Source organism: Pelodiscus sinensis, chromosome 7 (assembly GCF_049634645.1).
Source record: "Pelodiscus sinensis isolate JC-2024 chromosome 7, ASM4963464v1, whole genome shotgun sequence".
Classification (NCBI taxonomy): Eukaryota; Metazoa; Chordata; order Testudines; family Trionychidae; genus Pelodiscus; species Pelodiscus sinensis.
This window is the reverse complement of record NC_134717.1, coordinates 12,244,741-12,266,361: the sequence shown is the minus strand read 5'-3', so window position 1 is coordinate 12,266,361 and position 21,621 is coordinate 12,244,741. Positions and strand designations below refer to the sequence as shown.

At 44.8% G+C, this 21,621-nt stretch overlaps 1 protein-coding gene and 1 long non-coding RNA gene across 7 annotated transcripts in view; both read left to right on the top strand.

Annotated features, from left to right (window-relative positions):
* Positions 1-21,621, top strand: part of CFAP221 (cilia and flagella associated protein 221) — a 91,588-nt gene that overhangs the window by 49,691 nt on the left and 20,276 nt on the right. For 2 of the 6 annotated variants that reach the window (XM_025178792.2, XM_006137634.4), the window contains exon 25: positions 2,436-2,985. The exons of 3 other annotated variants lie outside the window; for them this stretch is intronic. In XM_025178792.2, the coding sequence (XP_025034577.2) occupies positions 2,436-2,547 (112 nt within the window). In that variant the 3' untranslated portion in view covers positions 2,548-2,985. Of the gene's footprint in view, positions 1-2,435; positions 2,986-16,309; positions 16,447-21,621 lie in introns of those variants that run through there. One more of the 6 variants, XM_025178793.2, reaches the window with a different exon arrangement.
* On the top strand, positions 4,628-8,574 carry LOC142830151 (uncharacterized). The gene is made up of 3 exons (XR_012905130.1): positions 4,628-4,730; positions 5,129-5,219; positions 7,846-8,574. It is a non-coding gene; the product is annotated as an uncharacterized LOC142830151 (long non-coding RNA).

The following is a 21,621-nucleotide window of genomic DNA, read 5'->3' as shown; positions in this document are numbered from 1 at the left end:
TCAGCAAACAACATGTGACATATAACTCAGCCATGTACAACACAATGCTATACACAGCCTTAAAAACAATTTTAATATTATAATCAAAGAGTCTGACAAAGGGGGCGCTGTAGCCATCATGAATAGAACAGATTATGAACAGGAGGCTGCCAGACAACTCACCAGTACCACATTCTACAGGCTTCTCTCCTCTGATCCCACTAAAGAATACCAATAAATCCTAAATCACCTGCTCATGAAACTCCCTGATACAACTTGGGACCACGTCTATACTAAAAAACTCAAATCCCGAAGATCCACAAACCTGGAAATCTCGGATGTCCCATCATCTTAGGCATTGGCACACTTACAGCAGGATTATCCAGTTATGTTGACTCTCTCCTCAGACCCTATGCTGCCAGCACTGCTAGCTATCTTTGAAACACCACCAGCTTCCTGAGGAAACTACAGAACATCAGAACCTTTCTGAAAACACCATCCTGGCCACCATGGAAGTAGAAGCTCTTTACACCAACATTCCACGTGATGATGGATTACAGGCTATCAGGAACACTATCCCCAATGATACCACTGCACACCTGGTTTCAGAGCTCTGTGACCTGAACCTTGCCCACGACTATTTCCAATTTGTGGAAAATTTTTATCTTCAAGTCAGCAGCACAGCTATGGGCAGCTGCATGACCCCTTTATGCCAATATCTTTATGGCTGATCTTGAACAATGCTTCCTCAGGTTTCGCTCCCTAGCACCTTTACTCTACCTACGCTACATTGATATTATCTTCATCATATGGACCTATGGGAAAGAGACCCTTGAAGAATTCCACAGGGATTTCAACAACTTCCACCTCACTATCAACCTTACCCTGGAACAGTCCGTACAAGAGATCCACTTCCTTGACACTACAATTAAATGACGGCCACATTTCCACCGCCTTATACCAGAAACCTACCAACCGTCACACCTACTTACATGCCTCGAGCTTCTATCCAAGACACATCACACAATCAGTTGTTTACAGCCATGCCCTAAGATACAACCAGATTTGCTCCAAGCCCACAGAGACATATACAGGATCTCTATCAGACATTCTTAAAACTTAAATACCCACCCAGGGTAATGAAGAAAACAGATTGACAGAGCCAGACATCTTCTTCAAAATAGGCCTAACAAACAAAATAACAGAACACCACTGGTCATTACCTACAGCCCACAACTTAAACCCCTACAGCACATCATTAACAATCTACAACCTATCCTGGAAAATTATCCCTCACTCTCACAGGCCTTGGGGGATGGGCCAGTCCTCACCTACAGACAACCCTCTAACATGAAACAAATTCTTTCCAGCAACCACACAGCACATCTCCATCATACTCACCCAGGAACCCACCCCTGCAATAAACTCCAGTGCCAACTCTGTCCACCATTGTTTCAGGACCTAACCACATAAGCCCCCACCTCAGATGCTCATACAACTGCACATCCACTAATGTGATCTATGCCATCAAGTGCCAGCAGTGCCCCTCTGCCATGTACATTGGCCAAACTGGACAGTCTCTACTACAAAAAATTAATGGACACAAGTCAGATATTCAAAGTGGTAACACACAGAAACCTGTTGGGGAACATTTTAACTTGCCCGGGCACTTTCTAATGGATCTAAAAGTGACTATACTATTACAAAGCAATTTCAAAAAACAACTGGAGAGAGAAGCTGTGGAACCTACGTTTCTTTGCAAATTTGACACCTGTGATCAAGGTCTGAACTACTGGATGGGCTGCTACTTTCAACACCCTAAAGACATCAAAAGTAAAGTATTGGGCACTTAAGCCCACTCTGTTAGCCTCATTTAGCATGATCACTCTAATTGACAAGGTTTTTTTTCCTTCTCTTTCCCTCCCTATCCCTTCTTTTTTTGCTGTTTATTTGTACCCCTGGATCTCTTGCTCCATTCATCTGAAAAATGGGGTTGTGCCCACAAAAGCTCATGATACCATCTACATTTGTTGTTAGTCTCTAAGGTGCTGCCGGACCATTCGCTGTGTTTTAAGTTTTTTCAATTACAGACTAACATGGCTACCCCTCTGAGACTTTTTAGCAGTATTGTGTGTGTGTATTTTACTGGATTATACCATTTCTATTTTTCACTCTCTTGAAATCTCTCCAAACATATTGTTGCTGCAAAGTTAGTAGCTCTCCAGTAAGCAGTTAGTTGAGCTCAGAGGAAACGCCCCCATCACAGTCCATTTTACCTTTTTTAATACTGTCTATACTCATATAGAACAGCACTTAAATAGGCCTTCCTAAAGATATCTCCTGCCTCTAAAAACAAAGTGAATGTGACACGTTGGCATGAATGGCTCTCGCTTTGGTTTTATCACCTTTCTGTAACAGTTTACCTTGTTATAAATTACTTTCACCATCTCCTGCAGAGACCCAAGAGACCATCTGGATCGGTATTTTCAATCCCAGAATAGCAAACTCAGAGAGAGGCTGGAGAAAATGAAGCAGAAAGCACTCAACAAAACCCTCATTCTGGAATAACAGCTAGTTCACAAATTCCTCAAGTCAGTCCCTGTTTCTTTTACACTAACATGCTGTATCTCAGCCCCACAATATTGCCGGTTCAGGACTTCAGTATCTGTGCAGAACAGGTATGAAATTATGATCAGCAAGCAACAGATTTCTGTAAAGGCACAAACCCCCTCTTGTACAATCTTGACTACAGTCATTACTGTATATATTGTATTTGAGCTGAATGACCTCTCTGTGAGGGATTCCTTCCCTATATGCTTGTTCATTGTGCACTGGGGTTAAGTGCTGGAGAATTACACAAGCGCATCAATAGTTTGTAGTTTTATATACAACTTTCCGCACACACATACCTATTTAATGGACTATCTTTTCTCTGCCACTAAGTACTGTTTTATATGCATTTTGTCTGAGAGTGTCTGCTGCTTTCAAATAAAATGTAAAAACCTCTATGAAGAAATTGTTTGGATTTGGCTAATTTCAATATTATTTTGATATAGATTTTGCTCACAAACTAGAGTAAACTCCGTGGATGAGCCTGCAGTACAGCCCAGGGGCCTGTCCATGAGTGGTTTCCGGTGCGTCACTGAGGACTAGTCTACACTGGGAACTTACCTCAGCACAGCTACACCTCTCGGGGGTGTAACACATCTATAGCCTAAAAGATGCAGTTATGCTGATCTCACTCCCGTAGACAGTGCTAGAGTGATGGAAGAGTTCTTCTGTCAGCTTAGCTACTGCCTCCGAGGCCATGTGTACACTATTATTTATATTGGCAACATTGTTGTCACTCAGATGTGAAAAAACACATCCTGGAGCAACATGTGTTTTGTTGGCACAAGCAGGCATGTGCATAGCATTATGTCGGCTGGAGAGCCTCTCTGCCTCTGCTCATGGAAGTGGTTGTATTCTGCCAACAGGCACTCCCTTCGCCACAGAGCAGCTGCAAAAGTGATCAGTCCAGCTCTGCCGTTGTAAGCTTGCTAGTAGACATGGCCGCAGGGAGGCAGATGAATTCCAGTGACAGGAGAACCCCTGCTGTTGCTGTAGCGAGTGTCTAACTGAAGCACTACAGTGGGGGCAGACGCAGCTGTGCTGCTGTAGCATTTTAAATGTAGACATGCCCTGACTCTAAGTCTCCACCCAAGCTATTCACTCCTGGTTGGTACTGGGAGGGGGGACTTAAGTCCTGTTATTGTCCACAATTAAACAACAGGCACTGACCCTGTGACAAGGCAATCTGCTCCTTTAATTGCTGCGGGAAGCGGGGGTGGAAAGGGAGCAGCCCTCTGCCCAGCAAGCAGGCTAGCAGACAGGTCCTGGGAATCAGCTGACATAGGTGATCAACACTTCATGTGTGAGCCACACTCTCACCAGGACAACATAAAGGCAAACTCAGCTCTGTGCAGGGAGGGGCAAACCAGACATAGACTTGAGTCTGTCAGCTTTTTCCTTCCTCCCCTGAGGCTCCTGGTATTGGAAAGGGCCCTACCCAGTAGCTGAGGAGCCCAGTCTAAACCCCTTATGAAACTGTTTGTGTTTTTTGTTGTGCACTTTGTTTTCCTAGGCCACGTCTACACTGCAAGGTTTTTGCGCAAAAACAGCTGGTTTTGTGTAAAAACCCGTGGAGCATCCACACCTCAAATGTGCTTTTGCACAAGGAAATCAAGGAAAACAGAGGGGCTTTTTCTGCCATACGTAAACCTCCTTTTACGAGGCATAACTCCCTTTTGCGTAAGAGTTCTTGCGCAAAAAGGCATGTGTGGATGCTCCAGAGGGGTTTCTTGCATAAGAGCGTTCATGCGGTATGGCCGCTCTCTTGCACAAAATCGTAAAAACTCCTGTGCAAAAGGCTTCTTGCACAAGAAACATGTAGTGTAGATGTAGCCCTAGGGAAGAAAGTAAATAGAGCCCTGAAAAACGGGGAAGAAGCCTACCCTGTGTGTGGCTGGCTGTCCATCCCCAGCTGATGACAAGGTCCACTGGTGTACAGTCCCCTCCAGCATCCAGTAGTGAGGGAGTTAACACTTTGCTCAAGTAGGCCGCTCCCAAGCAGGTGGAATGGATCCAGATGTAACGAGAGAGAGAGAGAGAAAGCTCCTGAATGAGGGAAAGGAGAAGTTTCTAGTGAACAGACTTCATAGACTACTAGGAGAAAGGGGAAATGCCAAGGTGCCTCAGGAACTCTGTGACAGGTTAGCAGGGGGTTGGCTTGGCAGTAGCTTGAGTAGGGCTTGTTTATTCTCTACATTGTGGTATATTCAAGTTAAAGCTTGCCTCATGCAAGGTTATTGTGACAAACATTTGAGAGAAAAGCTCTGTGTGAAAGTCTGCCTTGGAATTGGGGTGGGTGGGTGTGTTCGCAGTCGCCTCTCCCCTGAGGAAAGCAGGCTCCAGGGTGTTACCACACAGACACATCCTTGCTTAACTTTGGAACACTAATTAAGGTGGGGTTATTCTAGGGGGAAGTTTTAAGTATAGTGCCCCCTTACCTGAGATGCATGTAACTTTTCCTAGTGCCAAGCAACTGTCATAAAGTCAGTCTTTGTTGTGGGCAAGTAGTGGGTTGACTTGTGTGTTTGGTTTATCCTAGGAGAGCTGGTTAGGCAATTTAAAGAATGGTCTAAGCTTTCTAAAGCTGAGACCGTAAAAAGCCTGATTCCTATGGACTGCACCTCTGTCAGGTAAGGTCATGAAATGCTGAAATCCCCATTGCATGTTAGGACCTGTGTTATATGCCAGAAATGCTTCCTTGAGATGCAGCCCCTTAGGAAACAAGTTGGAGTCAGAACAGATAAATGCTGATACCAACCAAAATCCCCAGGTGCAAGGAGTGGTGCAAAAAGGGAGCCTGTTTTCCCCTAGGTTTCAGAGGGTAGCCATGTTAATCTGTTTCAGCAAAAACAACAAGGAGTCTAGTGGCACCTTAAAGACTAACAGTTTTATGAGAACATACACTTTCAAGAGTTGCAACTCACAAAAGCATATGCCTCGATACAATCGTTAGTCTTTAATGTGACACTGGACTCCTTGTGGTTTTCTTCTCTGTGTGTCAGACAGCTGTAGCTACTCCCAGCCAATTATTTTAGCTTTGTTGTCTCAGAGAGGCTAAGAGTAGGTTTCAGCTAATTGCTTAAAAACACAGTTGCCACCAAGGTAAACCTGGAAGTTGCACAGTATTGGGTGTCTTCAGATTTTCTCTTATTACAATGAGTGTTTAAATAGGCGAGATGCATGCTGCTGCTTTTTTCTGTTGAGGGAAACTGAGCAACAAGTCTAGATGGACTTGTCTAATACTCTAATTTGGGGACATATGTGATGCATGGATTCTGTTCTCCAGAGCAAAGATTAGTAAAAGGGTTGATAGCAGTATGCCAGAATGAGGCAGCATAAAGCAGCTAAGATTTTACTTACAGGTGGTGGTAGAGGAAGGGTTTGAAAAGGGATGGGGCCAGGGCAGCCATAGAATGAGATGATAAAACAGCTCTCATCGGAGGGCTGTTCTCACCAGTGGAATTGTAGTAGTTGTTTCAACAGAACCCAGAGCCACTCAATAGATCTTCAAGGTGATGCACCTTGCTCCTGTGTTCTAAGGTTTGTAGGGCCAGGGATCAGCCTGCCGAGAGGAGGTTCTTTGTTTCCACAGCCCCCAGGGACAACTCCAGCAGCCACAGCACAGAGGAGGTCTAGCAGCCATACTTTCTATCCCTATAAAGCAGGGGTGGGGAACCTACGGTGGGGAACCTGAGGGCTACCCCCCACAAAATCTATTAGCCTGGGCCTCCCTAGGCTTTGGTGTGCAATGGGAATGTGAGGAGTGTCTTTCTGCTTCTCAGTCGGGGGCCATGTCAGTGAGGTGGCTTTTTTGCATGGTCCCCAACTGATTTTTTCTGTGGGTCAGCGGCCCCTGGCTAAAAAAGGTTCCCTGCTATAAAGCAACTTTACACCACCCAGGGTGACCCCTTGTGCAGTGGGAACATGGGGAGCACTAGGTCAGCTATTGTACCTTTTGTGTCCCCAGGAATGACTCCCCTTTTTGCAATGTAGCAGTTTCTTCAGTTATGGGAAGTTGTGTTTCTGCAACACACGACAGCTGGTCAAACTGACTTGCCACATCTTTGGAATCTACTCGTTCAAAGGCTGCCAAATGTTTGCTATGCAGTGTCTGACTAGTTCAAATTACTTTGGGTTACCTGGATTATGGAAGGTGATCAATATATAATTCCAAGTTCTGTTCTGTATCATACTGGCATATGCATGTTGGTTTTGCTAATCCCACATCAGTTAAAAAAAAAAAGTACTCCAAATTACCATGGGTGGAGGAATTTCTCAGTGAAATTTCTCTTGTGGGGAAAACCAAAACTTTTCATTGAAATGTATCGGTTTCAATTAAACTATTGTCAGGAAGGTTTCTCAGCTCTCAGAGATTCACCCCACAATAGCTTAGTGGCATTCACTTGGGATACAGGAAACTCAGCATCAGACCTTTGTTGTGCTGGATTCAGAACTGGGTTGTGAGAAACCTGATTTAGAGCCCCAACCATTTGGGTCTTGGCTATTTAACAGTGATTCTCTCACTTTTTGTACCTGATTTGGAAGGATTTTGGTTTGGTCCCAGTGGAGCAGGAAACTCTTTTGAATCCTCCACAGAATTCATGAGATGGGAAACCCACTCCTCTCAACCCCCCACCTTGCTCTACTTAGCTTCCTGTGTTCTTCTTTAATTGTACTCTGTGCATCCCCTGCCTTAGCCCATGTGTTATTTGCTTAAAAACATGAAATTTGCCTACATAATTATAAGTGCTTCTTGAAGTGTGTCAGTCACGAAATGCAGAAGTTTTCTGGCCTGCACAAAACATTTTTATTTCTATGATTAAATATTATTTTGGTAAATAAAATAGTAACACTTTTAAAAATGTATCTCAAAAACAATGAGTACATTTAGTTTCCCAAGGCAAAGCCTCCTAAATCACCTGCTGGAGAAACACAGAATCCTTTCAGGGGTTGGTTTCCTGGGGGCTGAGCCCTTAGAACTGAGTCCTCCTAGCACTGAACTGGTTCAGTGTCTTTATTGCTCTGCAGGGGGATGGTAACCCCAACCCTGTGTCTTGGATGGGGAGACCAGAGGATGTGGCCAAGCAGGACAGGATAGCGGGGAGCCCCAGGGAGCAGAAAGGCAGGTGTCAGTGGCATGATCAGCCTGCCAGGGGACAACCCAACAGGATGTTGGTGATTTTAACCCATTGCAGTATGCTAAGAAGAAGTGGCATTATTCATGTGCTTAAGTCAGTGGTTCTCAACTCGTTTCAGTCCATGGACCACAAAGCCAATCAAAAAATGTTCGTGGACCACCTCCAGCACATGTAGCACAGGACGAACGACACAGCAACAGCTCAGCACGACAGCGGCAGCTACACTGATACTCAGAGCCTCAGACGGAAGTTACTGGCAACACAACGCGGTTGCGTCCTAGGTGACACTATGGATGATGCACTGCGTGCTTGTGAACACGGCATAAAACAGCCTAATGGCAGCGCCTGCTCATGCCATGTGACTTGGAACAATGTTCCTGTAGACCACCGAAAAAGTCACCATGGACCACAAGTTGAGAACCACAGGCGTAAGTGCTTTGCTATGTTGAGATCTCAACCATCAGAAGTCAGACAGATAATGGTCACAGATCCAGAGTTAGTGTGCCACAGCACCCTTCCTACAGAATAAGCCATGTGAATTTACTGCCTCAGCCTGGAGCTCTGGGCATCCAGTATTCCTGCTTCACACCATGTGCTCCATTCAGTGACTCAGGCCCCTGGTGGATACTGGTGCACTCTTAGGGATGAATGCACTTCACCAAGCATTTGCAGTGACAGACAGTATGGTCAAAACAAGGGGGTTTATGAGTCATGTGGAATATGGGAAGGTCCTTAAGTTAGCACAGAGGAATGAAGGTGAAAGCACAGTCCATCTTGGGTAGTTCAGGGCCCAGCCCAGCCAAGCTAGAGTGAACCCTGTTGTTCAAGCTGCATCTCTCCATCCATCTGACCTACTTGAGCCAAATCCCAGGTCAGAGGCTGACTGCCTCCAGCAGCCCGCACTTGTCCCCACACCTCCTATATCTCCAGTTCTTTGTCCCTGTGCTGAGGAAGAGCTTTTCAGCTCCCCTGAGAACAGGTGGGGAAGTCTATAGCTCTCCGGGTTGTTGATTGCTAGATATACATGTCATTTCCAGACAACTGAATTTGCCATTGCATTCTCAAGAGTCCCATTGATGTGGGACCTACACTCCAGTCAGCAAGCTAACACCCATCTTAATGTCTCTTTAGCTGCTCTGAGAGAAAACAGTCCTTTTTCATCCCCAATATAACACAGCACACAGGAAACTGAGGCACATACCAGAATTATAAAAAAATTAAACATACCACTGATATATTTAGCTAGTGAATAAATGCAGCCATTTTTAACAAGGCAGTTTCACTCACTGGATCCTTCTCCATAATTGGAAAGATTTCCCAAAGGTTCACATTTGATCACCGAAGAACAAGCCAGCCCTCCCAACCAAAGGGATGATCAAAATCTGTCCGAGGAAAACTCTGCTGTTAAAGAGAAGCATTTTGAATATCCAAATGTGACTTTAAATGTTTCCTGCCTCCTTTTCTCCAATGAGGCCATTAAAAATTAGCAGCTGGTGCATTTTCTTCTCTTTTCTACACCTATGTACTTTTAACAAGACTAATTCCTTTACAGCACTTTTTGTTGTCCAAGATCTATATCCGTGATGCTTAAAATTAAAATTAGACTATCCAAGCGCTGGCCATAAAAATATACATTTACAATCTAAGAACACTTTGTTATAGTGGGTGTCTTTCCTTGCCCTAATATCCCTTTTAAGAAAGTAACTTAAGAATTCTAGTTTTGGGAAATTTGTAGTGTTAGCCCCATAATATTATGTGTGTATTTAATATGTGGTTTGATTTCTAAAAAGAGAGAGAGGTCATGACCATATAAGTACAAACTTCAGTACATTGTTTACTTAGGCTCACCTCCCATCCATTTCCATGGCACAGGAACATGTAAATTGATAACCAGGATGTGATAAGTTTGTGCCCCTTGGAGACAAGTCAATGTGCCTCTTCCTTCCTTTGAAAAAGATTATTTGGCTAAATTATTAATCTTCATTATGCTGGTAAATTAAGGTGTATTCATCTTTCCTAGTAAATGCCTGTCTCATTAGTGGGCTAACATATTGAAATTCTGAATCCTGCTTTATCACTTACCCCTGTGATTACCTAAAAAAAATGAACATTTAAAAACTAAATCAGGTTAAAATGTGCATTTTAGAAATTAGGAGACAGTTAACGTTTTCATTTGCAAATCATATTTGGGCTAGAATGCTAGACACTTTGTTCATAAGGGTAAAAAGAAAGGCATCAATCTTTTAAATTGAATGACCTATATAGGGTTGCAGAGGGAAACTGCAGCATAGGCCTAAGTTAAGACGTGTATGAACATATATTTCAAACACAGAAGGCTTTAGCATTTAAATGCATGTGGTCAGGATTTTTTTCATACACTTGTGAAAATTTTTAAGCCATTGTCTTTTGAATGTAAAATAACAGCTCTCACCATTTGTGTCTTCAAACTGTTGTATAATCATTAACCTATTGGGCCCCATATATCAGCCCGGGGACACCAATCAGAGAGATCCTTAATTGGCAGCTCAAAATCTCAAATGTGGGTATCAGTACTTGAGCCCCTAAACCCATATTCAGACACCCTATGGCATGATTTCCCCAGGCTTAGAGAAAGAACAGCTGGCATGCTGAAGTGTCCAAGGCCTTTAAGACCCAGCTTTTTTTAAAGGGTGTGTAGATGGGGTGAAGGGTGTGTAGATGGCGTCGGTGGGTCCCCTTCAGAAATTTTCAACTTTTCCTTTAAAAAAAATCACAGCAGTAGGACTACCTACACCTCTGTCCTTTCCCTGGTGTCTCCAAGTGCACCCCTCAGATGTCAGGCCTCCTGCCTTCACTTGTCCCAGAGGGTAGAATACCACAATGCCCTAGAACACACTGCCCGAGGCATGCTTACCCTGCATGTGTCACTGAGCGCCCTCAGTGGCAGTGCTTTCCTTCCCGAGTGCGCGACAAGTAACCTGCAGTGATCTAACTTAAAAAAACAACGAATGGTCCTGCAGCACCTTAGCGGCTAACAAACAAATGTAGATGGTGGTATGAGCTTTTGTGGGCACAGCCAATTCTTCAGAACATCAGACCACTCCATAAACTAAACTAGACTGTTGTTTCTTGTAATGGTAGAAACAAATTATTGAGGGGAGAAAGGGTTTTAAAGCAGCAAATAACTGATGGTTATTCCACAGCACAGAGCGCACACAGGCTTTGCCATTAGCCCCTAATTAAAGATCTGCATGGATGCAGCCCCCGTCCTCCAAGAAAGACGGGATACTCAGATCCACATCTCCCATGTTTACATTCTGAGCCACAGGCCTCCTTCCGCAGGGCCCAACCAGATAGGGCTTAGGCTACGTCTACACTGGCATGATTTTCCGGAAATGCTTTTAACAGAAAAGTTTTCCGTTAAAAGCATTTTCGGAAAAATCGTGTCTAGATTGGCAGGATGCTTTTCCGCAAAAGCACTTTTTGTGGAAAAGCGTCCGTGGCCAATCTAAATGCAGTTTTCCGCAAAAAAGCCCCGATCGCCATGTTTGCGATCAGGGTTTTTTGCGGAAAACAGTACTGTGCTGTCTACACTGGCCCTTTTGCGCAAAAGTCTTTTGGAAAAAGACTTTTGCCCGAACGGGAGCAGCATAGTATTTCCGGAAAAGCACTGATGATTTTACATGAGATCGTCAGTGCTTTTCCGGAAATTCAAGCGGCCAGTATAGACAGCTGGCAAGTTTTTCCACAAAATCAGATGCTAGTTGGTCACTAAGGTCAAGTGACAAGTTGGTGTCTGCCACCTCCATGAGTGCTCCAAACGTGAGATCAAATTCTCACAAGTATTCGGTAATTCTCTGTCACCAACTGCAAGTGCTGGTCCCCCCAAACAATAGAGACACTAAATGAATGCCAAGAATCAGTATAAATACTTTACCAATGCCTTCATGTGAGGTATTCACTTGTCAGATACCATCTTGAGCCAGTGTCATTCATGTTTTACAAAGGAGAGCTTTCAGATGCACCTTAGTAAAGTAAGGGTTAGATTCCGCAAGGTGCTGAGCACCACTTGTTTCCACTAACTTTAATAAGATTGCAATTTCCAGGCCCTATGGATTGCATGTGATCAGTTTTGGGCACCCACTTTTACAGCTTTTCTTGGCTGCGAGAAAAGCTTTTCAACTATTTGCTAGGAGAGATTTTAATTGCACAAGTTACTGGTACTTAAATGTGCCCTTTTTTAAATCAGCTGATTAAATTTGTAGCTGTGGCATCAGATTTCTTAACCAAATTACGCTTACTTCAGCAATGAATTTCTGCCCTATTAAAAACATACAATTTCACCAGCTTGGTCTCCCATAGTTGGCGTGTTGCCTACAAATCAATAATAATTTGCCTTTGCAATCATATTGGATGCATATATCCTTGAGTGAATTTTCAGGGCAGTGAGTGAAGAAGCAAAGGTTTAATTAACATTATTTGATAGGATTGCCTATTGAATGCCCGTGTATTGCTCTGAAAATTGACCTCATGCATCAGAACTGCAATCTGCCATTATTATCAAGGCTTTTCCTTCTGTGCTTCCATTGTGCCTGCTGTTCTGTCCCTGCAATCAGTGCAGTGTTTGGACAAACTGCTTCTGGCAACACCACAGGCGTGGGTGTCAGATGCATTGGTGTGCCCTGCCACAGTGAGGAAGGGCTACATTCCAATAGCACCCTTCATGTTGAATGATCTCAAAGCTCTTTAAAAATAATGGCCCCAGTATGGCCAAGTACTTGGGGCCTTTTCTACACAAAGCAATTGATCAGAACTCCAGAACAGCTGTATGCCAGAGCAGCTCTCCATGTGGTCATTCTGTTTGGGAACAAAAGTGATTTTTTTCGAGATTAATTAATGCACTTCAAAAGTAACTATCCGCAAAGGGAGCTAATCTGGAATGGCCATTCCAGTCAATTTTGAGATACAAACAAGCCCTCATTAGAGCATCCCAATAAACAATCCAAGTGAAATCCATGGAATCACTCATTCAAAGTGTACGGCTACCCTACACAGCTTTTCCAGGATACCTGAAGAACTGTTCCGTGTCCAGGGAACGCGTTTGCTCTTCCGCTTTTTTTGAGGAAGAGCAAACACACTATTTCGGAAGCCGCTATATTCCTCGTTCCAGTCTAGATGGGCCAAATGTCAGAAAATCCTCTTCCAACAAAAGAATCGAAAAAAGCTACGCAGATCTGGGCCTCTTAAATCCAGAGGTTCAGTCCCCAACCCCAAGGACCCACCCCTGGGAGTCACATTACATATAATTGTACATGGAGGATCACTTCACCAGTAGCTGGAAAAACTTAAAAGGCAACAAATAGTCTTGCAGAAACTTAGGGTATGTCTACACTGCCACCCTAGTTCGAACTAGGGTGGCAAATGTAGGCATTCGAAGTTGCAAATGAAGCCTGGGATTTAAATATCCCGGGCTTCATTTGCATCTTGCCGGGCGCCACCATTTTTAAATCCCCATTAGTGTGGACTCCGTGCCTGTGGCTACACGCGGCACGGAGTAGGTAGTTCGAATCTTGTAGGGGCCCCCAGCAGACCAGGGAGACGCGGAGGACCTGGGCGACGGGACCGCGGCGCATCCCGGTCCCGCCGCCCGCGTCTCCCTGGTCTGCTGGGGGGGGGGGGTGCAGCTAGTGCGCCATTCCCCGCCGCCCCCCAGCAGACCAGGCTTTTCTCGGGACGCCTGCGGTAGAGCAGCTGGGGCGCTGCCGGTTGGTCCCACAGCGCTGCTCTTGGCGCTACTGTACCAACCCAGCAGCACCCCAGCTGCTCTGCCCCACGCGTCCTGATACAGCCACTGCTGGTCAGTTTCAGCAGCGGCTGAATCAGGACGCCTGGGGCAGAGCAGCTTGGGTGCTGCTGGTTTGGTCCTGTAGCGCCGAGGAGCAGCGCTACTGGAGCAACCCAGCAGCACCCTAGCTGCTCTGCCCCAGGCGTCCCCAAGTCAGCCACTGCTGAAACTGACCAGCGGCTGACTACAGGAAACCTGAGGCAGAGTTGCTCTGCCCTGGGCTTCCTGGAATCAGCCGCTGGTCAGTTTCAGCAGCAGCTGACTTGGGAATGCCTGGGGTAGAGCAGCTGGGGGGCTGCCGGGTTGGTCACTGCAGCGCCGAGGTGCAGCGTTGCGGGGACCTACCCGGCAGTGCCCCAGCTGCTCTGTCCCAGGCATCCAGATTCAGCCGCTGTTGAAACTGATCAGCGGCTGATTCCAGGAAGCCCGGGGCACAGCAACTCTGCCTAGGGCTTCCTGTAGTCAGCCGCTGGTCAGTTTCAGCAGCGGCTGAATCTGGACGCCAGTTCCGACTTACATACAGATTCAACTTAAGAACAAACCTACAGTCCCTATCTTGTACGTAACCTGGGGACTGCCTGTATAGCTGTGCCACTGTAAGATCTTCAGTATAGGCATAACCTTTGTCTGTCTCACACCAACAGGGAGAGGTCGATGCAGAGTTCAGAGCATCCAGACATTTACCTCTCAGGACTATTAGATGAAGGCTTTCTGTGTCAGATCTCATCTTAACTGAAAAAACATCACTTAATAGTATTTAAATATAAATTAATACATGCTGCTGACAAGCTTAAACCAAAGATATCGTCTAGTGAGAGTTTAATTACAGACCAGCTCTGTATTCAGGAGAGCAGGAAATGTTTACTCTAGTCAGACTGCTTTAGCACCAACAAACATTGGCTGATTTTCCCAGTTATAAATGTTATTTGTAAGGCATCAGGTGTCAAACAGGAACAACTCCAGCACTCCCACTTTGCTGCTTTTTCTAAACCTTATTCCCCTGTTAGCTTCCTTTCTGGATGAACAATGAAGCAGAGAATGATTTTATTTTTCACCCAAGCATCTGAAGAGTTGCAGATATTGACTCTGATACTCGGGGGCTACGTCTACACTGGCCCCTTTTCTGGAAGGGGCATGTAAATTTCACTAGTCGTCGTAGGGAAATCCGCGGGGGATTTAAATATCCCCCGCGGCATTTAAATAAAAATGTCCGCCGCTTTTTTCCGGCTTTTAAAAAAGCCGGAAAAGAGCGTCTAGACTGGCCCCGATCCTCCGGAAAAAGCGCCCTTTTCCGGAGGCTCTTATTCTTACTTCAAAGTAAGAATAAGAGCCTCCGGAAAAGGGCACTTTTTCCGGAGGATCGGGGCCAGTCTAGACGCTCTTTTCCGGCTTTTTTAAAAGCCGGAAAAAAGCGGCGGACATTTTTATTTAAATGCCGCGGGGGATATTTAAATCCCCCGCGGATTTCCCTACGACGACTGCTGAAATTTACATGCCCCTTCCGGAAAAGGGGCCAGTGTAGACGTAGCCCTAGGGTCAACAACAAACCATGTTATTGTTGCTAGTGAAAGCCAGCACCTTATTCACTGTCAACAGTAGCCTATCTGATCATAGCAATAGCTTGCTTGACCTTTTCACAATGCTTCCCATTAACTACACACAGAAGTTATCTGATAACAACTGTTACGTATCCACAGTAGTCCATATAGTCAGCTAAGGCAATGCCACTGCCCTAAAAGGAGATCTCACTCTTTATACTGCTCCTTTAAATTTAGCATCATCTACTCTCCCATTGTAGAGGCTGCTGCCAGTTTGTGTCTCAGTTCACATGCAGAATGTCCAAAGGAATCACTCACTGTGTGTTTGCTCTCTCTTGTTCCCATGGAGCTTTACATATGTTCTTTCTTTAAGGCTGCCATATATTAAGTTGCAAACGTCACTGGCTTGGCTCATCCATCACACAAACGTTACATTTGCATCATCCTCTCCCAGCCCCCGAAGTGCATGAATGTGATCCTCAGGTGGCATAAATCAGCATGGCTGCATTGAAGTCAATGGAACTACATTGTCTTACACCTAGTCAGGTTCTGTCCCTCTATTTCTTTTAAGGGATTAATTGTTTCAGGGAGTGGAGCAGCTTCCACTCCTGCAGGAAGGCGGGGTGATTCATAGACGGCTGTTGAGTGTATGCGGTATGTGATTTACCACGGCATTAATCTGATCTTTATGTTGGCCAACTGGCTAAGTCTGCTGTAAAAGCCATGCGCCTCCAAGGCATGCAGTAGTACAGAGCCCTATCAGGCACTTTCAGTGGCTGCCTTTTGTTTCTCCGGGTTTATTGCTGATTAATGAAGTTCAGATTGTTGAGTTTACTATTTCAGGTGAACTTCTGCATTCTTCAATACCAGGCAATAAAGTAGAATTACGCTTTCCTGCACTAAAAGGGGTGATGCAGGAAAGGAAGGCTAGCACTCACGTAGGAAGTTCTGGAGTCTATTGAAAGCAAGCAAGCAAGCAAGCTGAGATTCTCACAGTCACCTGACTCCAGGAGCTGGGATTTCAAGAAAAACACTATCATGAGACTCACATTAAAGTAGCTAGTGTTGGCATCCTGAAACTCCACTGAAGTCAATGACGATGTACCCATTTACACCAGCTGAGGATCTGGCCCTGTGTCTTGGGGAATTTATTAAGTCAGTGTAAAGTCATCATGTCTGGGCGTAGTTAGTCTTTCATTGCCATTTGGCATCTCTTCCAGGGAATTTTGGCTTTCATCCTTGAGTCTTCATAATCAGAAGAAGACCAGACGAGGGAACAACATGGCCTGCTTTGTACATTGAACACCTCTTTTAGGGAGTAAAAGAAATAAACAGAAGAATCAATGTTAAGGTTAGAGCTATTTTTCTGCCCTTTGGTATTAGAGACCCAAACTTCGTGTCGATCGGAAGGAATTCCTGGGGCCTCCTCTCTGATTTGGATTAGATTATCAGACTAGAATTGTACACACTGGAGAAACACAGTTGTGTTTGGCTATCTTTTGAGTCCTTATCCTGTCACATTTATTTAGAGTAATATGTTTATATAGACAGGCAGATAAAGATGTTTAGGAAAGTTAGCTTTACAAAAGTGACCTGCTAAATTTTCTGCTAACAATCTGGATTCTGTCTCTGATCCTGACCCTGCTGAAAACAATGGGAGTTTTGTCACTGACAGTAATGGAAGGGAAACATTTTAGTCGCTAATGCCTTTTAGTCTCCCGTGCCTCTTGCAATGCTAAACAATTGTTCCAAAGCTGTAGTAGTGTACTCCAGATCTGAGATGGTTTGGGTCTTTGCACCTTTCTTTGGGTGTGTCTAGACTACAGGGTTTTGTCGACAAAAGTGGACTTTTGTCGACAAAACTATACCTGCATCTACACTGCCACCGAGTTTTGTCGACAAAACAAGGAATAACACCTTTTGTTGACAGAGTTCTGTCGACAGAAGGCGTTATTGCATCTAAACTGTCCTTTGCGTCTACACTGTCATGTCAACAAAGCGTCTTGCTTTGTCGACAGAACTGGATTTCGTCTAGACACCCTTTGTCGACAGAAGCTTTGTCGACAGTATCTGTCAACAAAGCCTCTGTCGACAAAAGCCTGTAGTCTAGAGTCTCTAGACGTACCCTTTGTGTGATATGGTGACCGCTGATACAAGCTGGCATTAGAACAGTAGGCTCTGATTCAAACAGATTTTAAATCTCCAGATGGGGAGGGGATCCTGGGCTTGAAAGTGACTTTTACCTGGTCCATTCTCTCCGGCGGTCCACAGAATGAAATCATATGGGCATGCAGAAGCTTTGGGACTGAGCACAGATGGGAGGAATCCCCAAAGGAGAAGCCTCTCAGACAGTCACCAGCCATTTGAAAAGAAGCCTGTGCAGGTCACCGAGCACCTGTGGGCACTGCTGGAGCCCCATGGAAAAGATTCCAGAGGCGATCACAGCAGCCCGGAGGCTCAGAGAGGGGAGGCTCCCCTCATTGAACCTCTCAAACTCCAATACGTGATATAGATCATCTCTCCTCAGCTATCACTCTTTTTGCCCCCCCCCAATCAAATCTCAAGGGAACTGAAATGTAGAATCAATCTTTATAACAATAACCACCACACCAGGCAAAAGAAGGCCCTGTCTTCATCTCAGAGCCCTGCCGGGGTCTATGTAAGTGTCCTTTGACAGGAAAGCCCATTCCTCTCCACCAGGTTCCAACCACAGACCCTGAGAAACGTGTACTTTTGGGATCAATCTCAATCTCTCCTTGCTACAATCCTGATCCCAGGGCCACTTCCTATGCTGGCTTCCAGCAACAGCAATCTCACAGCCTCCACAGTTGGCTGAGTGTCCCAGCCCAACTGGCTTCTGCAGCCTGGGACTCTTCCCGGTAAGTGCCTGCAGTACACCCCTCATCTCCTACCTGGACAGCCCAGAATGAGCTGAGTCGCACTCCCTTTTATACTGTGGTTCCAGTTGGAGCATGCCCAGTAGGGGTAAGGAGTGTGGCCTCTTCAGCCCATAGAATGGCGTTAACCCCTGAGGAACCAGTGTGGGGTAAGTATACCCTGCCACAATGTCAGGTAACCACTCAGGCCATTTCTTCACTTGTCAAACGTGAGAGAAGGGGTAATGGCCTCTGTGGGGCATTGAGCACCAGGAATGCCTCGCTTCTATTCCAGCCTTTACATCCAAGAAGAATACTTCATTAGTAGTAAATATGTGTCTTCTGGTAATGCCTAAATGCTCCAATCAACATTAAGGCTCTGTTGTGTGGGAGCAACACTGGGTATGGCTACACTGTAAAAAACTCCACGGCAGTGAGTCTGTCCGAGCCCAGGGCTATCGATGCAGGCTCATGCCACAGCGTTAAAATAGCCATGTAGATGTTTCAGCTGAGGCGGGAGACTGGACTTTGAAGCCCGCTGCATTTCACAGGTGGTAGAACTAGCACCATTGCACAAGTCTGGGCTCTGAGACTCACTGATGCTGGGTTGTATTTTTGTTTTGTTCTGTTTGACAGTGTAGTGTTTCTTAAACTTTTTAAGACCGAGGTACACCAAACAATAATTTTTTTTTCTGAGGAACATCAAGGATTTTTTTGTTGAGCAAAAAAAATGTCGGGGAAAAAGGGTCGGGGAGAAAAAAGGGTGGGGAAAACTTATTGAGGGAAAAAAAAAGTCACCTGCCCCTTTAAGGGTGGCCATTTTTAAATCTGTTGTTCTCCGCAGCAACCTCCAACTGCCTCGTGGCACACCGGTGTGCCGCCGAACACAGTTTAAGAAACACTGGTGTAGACGACACTGGAAGGCTCTTGTACTGAGTTTTCTATTTGTAAATATCAAAGCACATCCGCATTTTATAGAGCCAAGAATACAACTCGGGTCTCCAAGCTTCCAGTCTAATGCCCTATCCACTGCCTCCCATTTGGGGAAGTCACTTTACCTCTGTTGACTCAGTTTCCCAGGGTGAAATGCAGTAACAACATCACCTCACAAGGCATATGTTAAGCTTAACTATTTACAAGTTGATAATGCACTTAGGGGACAAAAAGTGTTGTGTTTTACTATTAAAGGGACCATTTGCAGTTACCATTCCAGAGTTTGGAGTCCAGTGCACATTGTTGCTATGGTGGATTTTACATTAAAATAGATATTACCTGGGGTAAAGTCTCACAGAAATGGTATGAGAGAAGAAGCAAGGTCTTCACACTGTCCTGTTCAGAAATTTCAGGGGGTAGCCGAGTTAGTCTGTTACAGAAGGAAAAAAAAAAAAAAAAAAGTCTGGTAGCACTTTATAGACAAAAAGCTCATGATACCATCTCTAAGTTTTGTTAGTCTATACAGTGCTACCAGACCATTTGTTGTTGTGTTTTCTGTTCAGAAATGTTTTCCAAAAGGGCCTCAAGGCATCATACAGTCTGATTTTGACAACATGCTGGTGAAAATAAAACTACAGAGCAGATCTTGGCTATGGTAGAGGACTGACACTCTCTAGCTGAACCACTAGCTATTGGGCTTATTGCAGGAGTTACTGCATGAAATTCTGTGGCTTGTGTTCTGAAAGGTGACTGATTCGACAGTGATAATAGTCCTTGCTGAACTTTAAAATCTGTGAATTTAGGAAAATCTCACAATTAGTAAGTTTGGGAAAATAATGTTCCAAGTTCAATTTTAGTCCACAAAAGTCCAAGAAATCCAGAGATAAATTTGGCAGTCTCTCTCCTATTAAGATTAAATAAAATAATTGTCTACATAGCCCATAAGCAGAACTACAGTCATTTTACAATCATTATAATATTGGTTAACAATAGAAAAGCTCTGTATGTGCCTGGACTCTTGCATCTTTATATTTACACAAATATAAACATCTGCCTCTTTCCTACTTTTAAGTAGCAGAGGGGTAGCCGTGTTAGTCTGAATCTGCAAAAGCGGCGAGGAGTCCTGTGGCACCCTATAGACTAACTGAAGTGTTGGAGCATAAGCAAGAGTGGGGCTTCTGGGAGAGGGCACTAGTCACATTTAGTTGTAGGACTGTATTTGATAAGAGCCTCCGTTTAGCTGTAGTACAAAGAGAGCAGGCCCTTAGCACATGTAAATCAGAATAGCTCCATTGCTTCTAAAGGACTGCCTCCATTTACACCTGCAGAATATCTGCCCCTCTGTATTTTCTATCTCGTCCACTATTTAAGCAGTGTTGTTTTTGGTTACCTTCATTATGAGCTTAGAGCACGCAGAACTACATTTTACAAATACTGACCATACCAACGTTTAAAAATATTATTTTCTACAGCAAAATATCTACCCTTCATTTATAGGTGTAAAACCTAGCACTTCTCTACCACAACTCCTGTAATTATGGTATGTCAATTCTGTTTGCAATAAAACTTCTTTAATGCCTCTTAGAAAGCTATTAGTTCTTTCTTGCTTTCTGCCTCATTTACTTGGAAGAAGTGATACTCCTCCAGTTTCCGTCGCAAAGGAAGACAGCTATTTTTCAACCCCTTACGTACTTGTCAAGAAAACTTATTTCCTGATATATATTGAGTGATTTTCCACTCACTCTGTTTTAGCTAAACTAACAGCAGCTGCACAGATTATAAACAAATTCTAAAAATCATTTTTCATTTTCCTTTCTGACATTAGCCCCCTGTCAGGGGTCCTCTGCTCTCCACTGGGTCACCTTCTTGTGGAAATAGCTTCACTTGGCCTAATGCCCCCTTCTGTCTCTCATTCACATTGCATCTTCTCTCATGCTTCAGAATTTGCTGTGCTCCCTCTTTGTAGCCTGAAGTGCTCCCTCTTCATGGCTCGACCCTCCAGCCTGGTCACTGTAATTTTCCCTTCTAGGGTATCAAAATATCACTGTCTCAGGTAGTCTTCTATTCTAGTGACCAGACCAGTAGGAAAACATGGGCCCACCCACTACTCTTTATACCAGCCAAGGGATCCTACAGCTAAGTTCTGCTCTGTCCCAGAACTTGCTATTATTTCCTTTCTCTGCTGCCTCTTCTTACTCTGTCTGTCAGGCTTCCTTATCTACCACCCTCCTGAATAAACTCTTCTCTCCCGCCAGGCTCCAAGAGCTTATGCTTTATCTCCTAGATTTCCTCCTTCCCCTCCCTAGGCCCTCAGCATGACTACAGGCTTCCACACTGCAGCTCCTTCCTATCCTCATTCCCTGCCAGCTGGTCTCCTCCTCAGTCAGTGTTTTCCTGTCAAGCCTGCCTCTCCTTCAGGGTGTGGCCCATCCTCCCACATTCAGCCCTGAAACCAATGGACAGTTTTCTCATCTGTCAAAGACTCTGTTCCCATCTGCTGTCTAAAACAGCACAGAACACTGAGAGCCAGGACTAGTGGCTGTAAACAAGCTTTATGAGACCATGGGGAACTTGGCCACACTTGGTAAATGGAAATCTGGCTACCTAAACTCATGCTGGCGCACTAATGTTGCGGACCAGAGAGTGCCAGACTAGAGAGATTCAATCTGTACAAATTTTGTATCCATGTACTGGTCTACCAATGGGTAATCACCCTGACAATT